Source organism: Sander lucioperca, chromosome 19 (assembly GCF_008315115.2).
Source record: "Sander lucioperca isolate FBNREF2018 chromosome 19, SLUC_FBN_1.2, whole genome shotgun sequence".
Lineage (NCBI taxonomy): Eukaryota > Metazoa > Chordata > Actinopteri > Perciformes > Percidae > Sander > Sander lucioperca.
This window is the reverse complement of record NC_050191.1, coordinates 24,489,111-24,500,517: the sequence shown is the minus strand read 5'-3', so window position 1 is coordinate 24,500,517 and position 11,407 is coordinate 24,489,111. Positions and strand designations below refer to the sequence as shown.

General features: G+C 40.1%; 1 protein-coding gene across 2 annotated transcripts; it reads right to left on the bottom strand.

Annotated features, from left to right (window-relative positions):
• Nucleotides 1-5,435: 5,435 nt before the first annotated feature.
• Nucleotides 5,436-10,742, bottom strand: LOC116057954 (homeobox protein OTX2-like). 2 transcript variants are annotated; one of them, XM_031310553.2, is made up of 4 exons: nt 10,619-10,742; nt 7,792-7,996; nt 7,361-7,512; nt 5,436-6,791 (listed from the first exon to the last, which is right to left on the bottom strand). In XM_031310553.2, the coding sequence occupies exons 2-4, from the start codon at nt 7,883-7,885 to the stop codon at nt 6,153-6,155; spliced, it is 885 nt and encodes a 294-aa protein (XP_031166413.1). In that variant the 5' UTR covers nt 7,886-7,996; nt 10,619-10,742; the 3' UTR covers nt 5,436-6,152. The 2 variants fall into 2 exon arrangements, with proteins under 2 accessions (XP_031166413.1, XP_035851624.1); XM_035995731.1 differs by lacking the exon at nt 10,619-10,742 and adding an exon at nt 9,504-9,738.
• Between the last annotated feature and the right edge of the window lie 665 nt (nt 10,743-11,407).

Below are 11,407 nucleotides of genomic sequence, written 5' to 3'. Positions count from 1 at the left end.
GTATCACATATAGTATAACACTGATTATCAAAATGACACATTAATTATTTGGTATTGACTGAGCTTCAGCGGTGGAATGTAACGAAATACATTGACTCAAGAACCATTTGAAGTTATTGTACTTGCAGTATTTGCATTGTATGCTGCTTATAGTCTACTACTCCACTCCATGTCAGGGAGAAATATTGTACTTTTTACTCCACTGTCTATTTACTGGTTAATTTTTAAGGTTTTAATTTTACATTAAAAACCTATGATAAGTTATACAATGCACTGTTAAGATTAAACCAGTGGTTCCCAATGTCTCTGGTTTGTGGCCGCTTATTAAAAAGCAGTGTCTTGCTGGGGCCCCTTGTCACATTTCAGATTAGCAGAGACAATACAGAGGTGAAAAGTATCCAATATTTTACAAAATAAAGCAAAGATTACAGAAAAATTCCAAATGTGGCCGGGTTGGCCCAGTGGTAGAGCAGGCGCACATGTACTGAGAGGCTTATGCCTCAACGCAGAGGTCCAGCGTTCGAATCTGACCTGTGACAATTTCCTGCATGTCTTACCCCTCTCTCTCCCCTTTCTCACCTAACTGTCCTGTCAAAAAATTAAAAAGGCGGAAAAGCCCAAAAAATAATCTTTAGAAAAATTCCAAACAATGAATACAAATGTGTGCAGCAGAACTTCTTCTCACATCATCTCACAACCCTTCAGATTTATCTGAGCCTTTGGAGGGGACCAGCTCCTTATGTTGGGTATCACTGGAATAAACAAACTCTTCAAGTTTAAATTAGCTTCACGTTGAGACCGTAAAATGCTACTTAAGTATTGATGCAACAGTATTGGCAATCTCATAATGTAATACGTATAATATATCAATTACAGGGGCTATTTCTCTGCACAAGTGCTTTCACTTATGATACTTGGAGTACATTTATACTGATAACACTTTAGTAGAATGTTCAATGCAGGGATTTTGTCTATCAATACAGTACTTTTGCATTGTTGTATACTTTTACTTAAGTGCAGGATCTAAATACTTCTTCCACCACTGCTGAGCTGTTAAAGCAACAGTGACTTTTACAGTTTAAACAGCTCCAGAAACACTTTCCCCTAGAGCTCTGCTTCCCTTTCTGTGCCTCTTTTTCAAGAAACAATTTCCAAATGTGCAACACAATGTTTTACATTAGAGCCAAATGAGTTCTCTTTGAGCAAATGCCGCCTTCATCAACAGCCCCGTGGCATTCCTAGATTCCAATTAAAAGAACATTTTGCGCTGCTTTAAGTACCATTAAAACATCACATGGCAACATGTACTGTGTGCATCTGATAGAATTGAGTTTAATCTCATCAAATTGTGTAATCCATCAGATGAAATCACTCTTAACATGACATGGCTTAACACAGATAGAGAAGGTCATAAAGAGTTAAGGCTGTGCACTTTTAACCATTTACCATATTCTTCAACCGCCAGTCTGACAGGAGTACAGAAACACTATTGTTTCATTCATTTAAATGAGATGTTGTTGTTGCGGATGAATTATGTATGTGTTGGTATGTGATAGACATCGTCTCTCTGGGAATGTAGGACACATGCTTATGCATAACAATAGTCTTCAGTTCATTTCTCACCAACAAAATTATCCCTTCATTTCTTTTATAAAAGAACCTACATTTGTTCATCTTGTGCTTATTTAATGCAACTGCTGTCCATATCCCACTTTACCAAATAGCGGTTACTGTATTCAAATATGCAGGATTGTTGCCCTGCTGCCCCGGTAATTTCACTAATTCTTTATTTAAAAACAAAAACAAAGTTGTATGCCTGTCAGGCCTGCTGTCAGTGACATTGTACAGCTGATAATAGCATAGCCTATTTAAAATTACCTCTGATAGGCTTGTTTAAATCATGAATTGTTCATCATAAACGTTTCTTGATGTTTTATGTCATGCCTTCCCTCTCTCCAGACAATAACTGACATATTGGTTTGTTCCCAATAGGCCCATTTATATTGGTCTGATGAAAAAACAATCAGTCCGTGTACTAAAAGAGCAGCAAAAACAGGATGTGTGATGTGGTTTTTCAAAGCTGATACAAAGCCAATCTGAAATATTGTTACATCTAAATCAGCCATTACTAATGTGGATTTAGTTGGATTCAGATGCAAAACAGATAGAACTTTTGAGACATGCCTGTGGTTTTAAAAAAGGCTTTCGCAATTCTATTCAATTGGTAATTTGACATATAAGTGATGTAATAGTGATAGGGCCTAAAAAGATCACAAAAATCCCAATTCTATATTGGCAGAAAAAATAATGTGGGGTAATGCTAATGCAATACTTTATTGGCTGCACCTGTACTGATCGATACTACTGATTTGTAGTATTTGATACTGTACGATCAAATCATGCATCTTTCCAAGCAAAAATGATCATATAATAATAATAATAATAATAATAATAATAATAATAATAATAATATAGCCTATAGTACATAAATAGCCTGCAATAGTATATTAAATATTGCCAAATGCAAATATTAAATGATAGCCTCTTTATGCCTCCTTACAATGCAAATCTTGATATATCTTTAAGAATCATGTTCTTTGATCTTTATTACCACCTGTGTGAAAATGCAGTGTTGAAACTGTCAAATAAATTATGAAGCAAATGAGGAAAAGAAAGCAAAATGCAATAAAAAAGTCATAAATAAGAAATATTTAATAACTCAAAAGCTGACTATAGAGACTAAACTAAAACTAAGACCTTATCTCTAGCCTTATTGTGTAGAAAAGTACACTGGTGTGACCAGTAGCCCATTATATAGTAGGCCAACAATATACTGTACAGTAGCCTATATTATTGGGCCATTAAAAAATAAAACCTATACGGCTGTCAATGTCTCACAGAAACTCCCAAGGCCATTTGAGAATGCTATTTGAATATTTTGCCATGAGAGATAAGTTGGTTAAACACATGGCACTATGGCTAGATATAGGCTCCATCACTGCATGCTTCATGCAGCTAAATTGTTGGGTCGGAGAGAAACGTATTTTCAGTTGCTCTGTATGTCTGGCACATATTGCAGAATTGACAATAACGTTGACTTGACTTGTTTTGGCATCCCACAGTAAAGAAAGAAACAAGTGTCACTAATAGTAGGATGCTATTTCAAATTATAAGTATCTTCATCTCTATTTATCTGCTTGTGTTACATGTTTTGTCACCAGTAAAACCGGAGTAGCCTAAAGAGTGTATGTAGTTTTGAGGCCCATCGCTGCTGTGGAGCCAGATCGAGACGCCCCTCCAGCGTCGGTCGGACCCCCTCTCCCCCAGCGGGGAAACCTGGAAATCCCCGGCCGAGGTGAAGTGGTGCCGCTTTGGGAAAGCCCTGCCTCAGGGCGACGATCGACAAAATGTGCGGTCGCTTCAGCCAAGAAGAGGCTTCTGAGGCTCTTTTTTTATTGTTTAACATCCTCAAATGCGATGAGAGGATTAATGCAGCGCGTCTGCCGGACCCATATGTCCCCTTCAGTGCCGCTTGTGCTTAATTAAAACCGAATGGATACTCGGGGGCCCTGGGGCCCCTGGTCCTCCTGCTGCTGGAAGACTGACTGACTTACTGCTCTCCGCTGACATTTAATGAACCTGTTGAAACTTTGAATAGGACATATAAAAAAAAATCATATTTCTACCACTGTAGCAAGCAAAAAAAATGTGACAAAAAATACGTAGTTCAGTTTGTTTACTGCAAGTTGTATTTGACTGTAATGTTTTATCACAGCACGAATAAAATGCAAGAGCTCTAATCTTTATGGACATGGATTAGATGGTTTTATTAATCTGGAACCACTAGATGGGACTGGAAGGCTTCCCCACTTTAAATTAGCCTATAGCCATATGGCTCAGATTATATATATATATATATATATATATATATATATATATATATATATATATATTTCATATGGATTATTGTTTTCTTCCTCAACTATACACATGACATTTGCAGCTGTTTTGTTGTTGTTGTTTTGTTTTTTTTTTGTTTTTTTATAGATGTATTTGTCATAATTAATCTTGTCTTTTTTTAGGTCAAGATTTTAGGTTTTTAACGTTATCTAACATGTTAATGCTTGTGCCAACTTCAAATTATTTGTGATTACAAATGTAACCGATAAAAAACATATTATCCAGTGTCTTCCATTAAAAAAAAACCTCAAAAATAATGTAATAGGCACGCTGTCGCTCTGTAATTGTGTGTGTCATTCGGTAATTGGGGGTCAAATAGACAACAAAGCACTTCAACGGCAGCAAAAAGTCACGCCAGAGTTATTAGAAGCCTCTCCTGTCACATCCTAATTAGACCGATAGCACGAGCCTTCTTCGTCTTCTTTAATCCATGCACGAGCCCCTGGACCTGCTCGCTCACATGCTCTCTCTCCCTAAAACCCCAAACAGGCTGCCTGCTTTATGCCCACACTAATCCATATGATGCAGGACCATCCCTGCAGCAGATACATTGATTTTGACCAAAGGCTAAAAAGCAGAAACTTAAACATTTGAAGTTGATGATTTTGATATTAGCCAAGTATATACAAGATAATATCCGAGAACTCAAGTTTTAGCTCAATCACCCATCTGCAAATTAAATCTGTGATGTCTTTTTTCTGAAAATGTACTGCAGGTTTAATTAGCCTACATTTTACCCAGTTTACTGTTATTAGCGTCACATATTGAGTTATTGTTTGGAGCCGTAACCTCCACGTTTTCTGCTGTTTTCTTTGATGTATAACTTGTCTTTAAACGCATGTTTGCCCCTGGACTGAGCAGCAGAACTCATTTTCACATTTTCTCCGTGTGAACTGGCCAGCGGTGCGCCCTGAACCAAAGAGCAGCCGTCAATAAAAATGTTGGATTATCCTCTTTATGAGACGGGATTAACATAGCTCTCACATAATTCACATTCCTCCCAGCCTGGACAGAAATCACAGACTCTAGTGATGTAGTAGAAATATCAAAAGTGGAGGATGAAATTGGGCACTACTAACATATATATTATACTTTATATACTCTAATATATGTAGGCTATGCCATACCAAAAAGTGTAATAGCCTGATTAAACATGTGGGTAAAATGAGATGTTCCCTCCTCAGGCTTGTTGGCATGTTGTGATGTGTGTTGTGTGCAGAAACAGGTGATACAAACAGGAAGAAACACAGAAGATGGATTTACACATGCAGCCACAGTGTTGGGTCAGGTCAAGTGGTCTTTATTGGTGTTTAGTGTGTTTGTGGCCTTCTCGCATCACTTTACAGCTCAAGTGGACCTTGCTGGCTGCTGGCTTGATTGACTCTGCAGTCCCTATTTAATTCACCTAATATGTCCTAATAATAATTTATCATTTAACACTCGAGACATGGAAATAAATCTATCAAATTCACAGCTGGGTTTGTGGCGCATTTATGGCGCAAAGCAAAACTGCATACAGGTAGTACAAAGAATCACATTTAAAAAAAAAAAAAAGAAATCTAACACATGGGGGGAAATAATAATTCAAAAACACATAAGGGACATTTATGAGCACACGCAAACGGATTGATTGTCTCTTAAAACTAGTTTTAAACATTTCTTATAAATTAATAGTGCATCCAGGTTCATGTCAGAGCCTCTCTCTCTCTCACACACACACACACTCACTCTCTACAACACACACACACACACACACACACACACACACACACACACACACATGCACAACGCTTTGATCAAAGGGGCCCTTCAGCGTGCCAACAAAATAAAAAGAAAAGACAAGAGAGGGGAGTCTTTAAGGAGCTTAGAAAAAAAAACCGGTAGCCTACTATTCCTCAAACTCAACCAACTTAGGCTTGGATCTTTCGCTCTTTTGATCCTTTTTTTTCCTTTTGGTCAACACATTTGTTCCATGTCCTTGATCAAAGTTGAGGAGAAATCAGTCTGAATGTTCAATAAATTAACCCAACATGTGAGACAACCGGCTGGCACTCCTGTTCTGCTCTGCCCGAGGTAGAAGTTGGGGCCTGTGGTGGTGGAAACACGCCGCACTTTCTGCTCCCAAGCTTGGGTTTATAATTTGCCTGTATAGTCTGCAGTTTGTGAAAAGTGTCCCTTTTAATTCTCTCCTCTCACAATACTTGAAATTTCCACGCTGCTTGGTCTTTGTAATCCAAACAGTCCGCGTTGAAATTGAGCTTCCATGAGGAGGCCGTTTGGTCCTTATAGTCCAGGCAGTCTGCGGCGCCGCTGAAGCCCAGCCCCGCCGCGCCGTACGCCGACGAGGACAGGGAAGACGCGTTGCTCAGGTGGCTGGATACCCCGTTGCTGCCCATGGGACTCATGGTGGAGCCCGCGACGGGTAGCTGATGGTGCATAGGCGAAAGGTAGGAGCCGCAGTCCATCCCGGTGAAGTAGGACGAGGAGCCCGTGTAGCCCTGGTTGTAGCCCGTGGCCTGGGTGTAGGCCATGGGATAGGAGCGCTGCATGCAGGAGGAGGAGGAGGTAGACAGCGGGTCGGACAGCGGGGAGATGGAGGCCGGGCTCCAGATAGATACCGGTGGTGCCGCGCTGCTGCTGCTGCTGCTCACAGCCGGGAGGGAGGTGGTCGAGGGCGGCGTGAATTGCCCGCTGGCTCCGCTCTCTGAGCTGGCCTCTCTGACCGGAGAGCTTTTCTTTTTCACCGGCTTGCTGACTGCCTTGTTCTGCACTCCACCTTGGGTTTGCTGGGCCTGTTGGCGATGTTTGGCTCGTCGATTCTTGAACCATACCTGGAAGATAAATGCGTTTAAATTAATTTAATGTAGCTATAACAACACCTATGTTCTTTTTAGGATACTGTTTCCAGGATTTAAGATTCCTCAAACCCTGGCAATGGCAGTGTAGACTAATGTGAAATTGGAATTGAAATTTTAAGTTCCATTTAAAGTGATCGCAAAGCCACATAAAACAATAATTGTAGTATAGGCTAGCCTACATCTCAGAAAACGATGTGTTATTTTTCCAAACTTTTCATTTATATTTTTCAGTACGTTTTCAATACTTAGTTTTACAGGCTTCACATTGTGTCAATCTATATCAACTTTATTCTACAAATAAGGGTTTAACTACTTATAAAGGGATTTTATATATTAGAAATTCACAATATGAGTCAAATAGGCCTACAGAAAACGACAAAATATCGCATCAAGAAGTGACTGTTATCAAACACTTCAACAATGAAGAGCACACTTGGATGAAGTGGCGCGTCTCGCCTCTCACTCAGACCATGTCCAGTTATCGAGCTGCCATGAATAGACGAATATGTGTTTGGTTTGAGGTGTTTGTGTTGGAGACTCACCTGCACTCGGGACTCTGGCAGGTTGATCTTTAGGGCCATCTCCTCTCTCATGAAGATGTCCGGGTACCGAGTCTTGTTAAACAGACTCTCCAGCAGGTCGAGCTGGGCCCGGGTGAAGGTCGTCCTCTCTCTCCTCTGTTTGCGAGGGGTTCCTGGGAAGAAGAGGGGGAAACACAGTGGAAATAAGAAACGAAATAACACAGCCTGACTTCAGAGACGGTGTAATTTCAAATATACAAACTTCTGTAGCTTGATTATTTGATTTATTTCATTCATCACTCAGTTGTTAATATAAATAAAAAGGCCTATAATATAGGCTAATCTATGTTGATCATTACATTTGGACATGTAATAGGCCTACATAACGCGGAATGGAAGGCTATCGTATTTTCTTTATTTCTAAGCGGTTGCACCCTGTCTGAGTATATTACCTTGGTATCCCACTGAAGGATGCAGCAGGTCCACTCCTGAGGATAAACTCAGTCCGTTCACCGTGTACGGCGGCTGCTTCAAATAGGACATCATGCTGGCGGCCGGACGAGGGGCACCAATGAGAAGAAATAAGAAAAAAATAGGGTGCAAAAGAGTGTTCTAATCCTCTCGCGTCTCCGTTTGGTCTTTCACGTCTTCCAGAACCTGAAGCAGGACACAAAACGGGAAGGTTTTAAGGTTGTTGAGATTGGTCTGTGTCCGCGGAGTTTTACGCGCAGCCTTTACGCACCGCTGTGGGTTTAAAGAAGTGGGCGTCCTCGGACTCGCAGGGCTCTTAAAAGGCGAGTGGAGACCCCCAGCTGTCCCTGCTGGACTGAGGATGCTCTGTCTGGCTGACATGCGTTTACGCAATCACCCCCACCACACACACACACACACACACACACACACACACACACACTAACTGCTACTATAACCCCGCCTCTTACCACCCCCCTCCAAACACACTCCTCTCCTCCTCTTCTAGTACCACCAAAACAAAACATTGTCGTTAAAATGCGCACACTCGTTGGGCCCCAACCGGGCTCTCAATTAGCATATACCCACAGGTTAGGCGAAGCTAAATAGACAGCTGATTGGGGGGCCATTTGCAGAAACAAAGCCCACTGTTGACCGATAAGTAATGCTGATAACAAAAGACTTTAAGGAACAAACAAAGAAGGCAATACTGCAAACTGAGCGCTCATTCAAATACAACCGAGCATCTTCATTTCTATATCTCGGGCCCATTGTTTGTTTCCACTAAAACCCTTGTACATTTAAATGTGACGAAATTAAAATACGAAGGACAACTTTAGCAAATAATTGGAAACATGGAGGCATTCCCCAAAGTGAATTCTGACATATAGCCTATTATTGACACTCCTCGCGGCGATTCCCCCTCCTTTCCTAATGAATTGCTCCCGGTAATTAGATTTGGAAGGTGAGACTATCGAGAAGTGTTGATTAGAGAGGAGCACTTAATCTTAATCTAAACAAACAAGGAGATGTCCCTAAATGGGTCTCAGGTACTGTGGAAATACAGTTTTACAGTGAAAACGTTAATTTCAGTCTCATATTTTAATAAAAAAAAATACTATACCCTATTGGTGAAAGGACCACTTTATTCAAATGAGGTATATTGACATCTTATTCAAATAATCGAGCAACAATTCTTTAAAAATGATTAAATCTTTTACAATGGCAAAAAAGAGAAACAATGTAGCCTAGGTTAATATTTACAAGGATACTCCGCAATATTCTGACTTTATAGGAATGTTAGCCAAATAAATTAATAAATCAAGTATAATAGGGTTACTACAAGCATGAAACATTTATGTTTATTTTTTATAGAAATATTATAGCCTACGTCTAGCAAAGGAGATTATGTGTAATTAATTTGACTATTAGAGATACAACCTAGTACCTATGAATTATAATGCAATATTAAATCTATTATATATCATACAATAGATGTATATATATTATATACATTTCCCATGCATGGGTACTAAGGCCGTTATTTGGCCTAAAGGAGAAAACCCCCAAAATCGTGTTTAAAAAAAATGTTTAATAGGCCTTCATATTTTCTTTTTTTTTAGTAAAAGCTAATTAGTCTATATTCGACCCGCTGCTGTCTGAGGCCTCTCGTAACGCTTCCAGTGACACCTACCTGTAGAATAAAGTTCCCAGGACCCCAGGGTGCTGCTCTCTAACCGGACCCCTCGTTTTTATAGAGCCAATAACGGCCACTCCTATACCCAATCTGTCACTTCTTTCACCCCCGGCTACCGGTTGCTCCACATCCGTTCAATAATAAATACACTGCCCAGCCATTAATTATTATTGGCTACAAGACTTTTTTTTTTTTTTCCTTCATCTTCTTCTTTCTGTAAGAAATTAACGAGATAATCCGGACGGCACGCGCTGGCCTGATTACAGGACGCCAGCCACGACTCCGCATTCAGGCCTCCTTAATTTTCTGCGTCACGAAAATAAAACAAAGACTGGCATTGTATTTATCAAACCAGCTGACTGCCAGACAACCGACCCCCCCCCCCAACCCCAGCACAACCAACCCTACAACTCACTTTCCCAAACTGACACATGGACGTTCATATGGACCTTTTAAACTGGTATGATTATTATTATTATTATTATTATTATTATTATTATTATTATTATTATTATTATTATTGCTTCGGTCCATGGACCTCCTGTATTTTTTCATTGCATTATGTAAACATTTGTCATATTGTTCAGCAACATTCAGCAAAAAAAAAAGTAATTGTGCAAATGTGCACATTCAACATTGACCTTTATTGTCTAAATGAACGCATTTTCCGTTTAAAGACTGTTTATAGTTGATGTTATAGACAACAGTTTGGTTATAAAGTGAAACATTTGTATGAATTGAATACTGTATGTTATTTATGATTAATCACATTCTGTCCGCCTACAACTTGACTGTAAGGTGTTCACCCTCCTGAATAGCCTATACATCCACAGTCTATAGTCAAACATCCAGCAGTTGGAGTGTATTATCTGAAGTCGCGGCCTGCATTAATCGGTTGAATGCCCCTTTGCTCCGAGCATGCAGCCCACAGAGGCGAGAGGGAGAAAAGTTTCCTTAAAAAACACGCCTACCCAATTATCTCCCTGTAGGCTATCTGCATTTCCATCGCACTCACCGGAGACTAACAGAAAAAAAATCTTCTCACTTAAATACATTGGAACTAAAATATTACTTAGCCTGCTTTAACAGCGAAAGTGAAATAAGTCACTTACTTCAGTTGTTTTTTAAGAGATCTTTTTCTAAACGCCTCTCCCGGCAGAGTGGTTATATCAAGCGGCTTGGATTAGTTTCCTCCCGGGTAAGCTTGTTGGATGCGGATGATACTACGAGATGCTCAGTATTTATTGAGGGAGAGAGAGACTGCGAGGATTTTTGCAGCCAATGGAAATGATAGAAAATATGATGTGCAGAGGTGTGAAAGGATGCAGCAGCTGGAGTAAAGTGGCCAGCTGATGGTGGCAACGTCAACTCCAAAGCACTATTTTGTGCTGCCATTTCTTTCTCATTTGAAAACAAATTAAAACATTACAGATTAATAATCAAGCTCTACGTCTACATTTTATTTCCAGCAGGAGACCCAGTATGTAGCCTACAGCTCTAGAGGTGCCAATAGCCTATAGGTGTGGTGCATTGACCGAGAGCAACCAATCAGAGCCGACCACCTGCAATGGAGCTGAAATGCCGATCACATAAATAAATAAAAAATAATAGGCTATATAACCTAGCCCCGCGCTCATAGTTAGAATTGGACGTTTTAAGCTGCAGCTTGCAGACTTAATTGTCAAAATAAGCTGAGTAAGAAAAACGGAAGCACTGTTTTGTAGCGAGAGGTGAAAATAACTTCCCGGGGATCTGTCACGGTTAGATTCTGTGTAACGAGATTTAAAGGGGAAAAAATGGTGGCCCGTAAAGCTGTAGCTACACCACCACCACCACCACCACCAATTCTATGTTCTTCTTCTTTTTCTCTTTTACAAAAAACAGCAGCCTAAATGATGTGT

Bases quoted from the DNA above. Each gene is read 5' to 3' on its own strand.
- LOC116057954 (XM_031310553.2), bottom strand. From the start codon at position 7,885: ATGATGTCCTATTTGAAGCAGCCGCCGTACACGGTGAACGGACTGAGT. The intron at 7,513-7,791 runs GTAATATACTCA...TCTTCTTCCCAG, and splicing joins TCCTTCAGTGGGATACCAAG to GAACCCCTCGCAAACAGAGG. The intron at 6,792-7,360 runs GTGAGTCTCCAA...TTTATCTTCCAG, and splicing joins TGCCAGAGTCCCGAGTGCAG to GTATGGTTCAAGAATCGACG.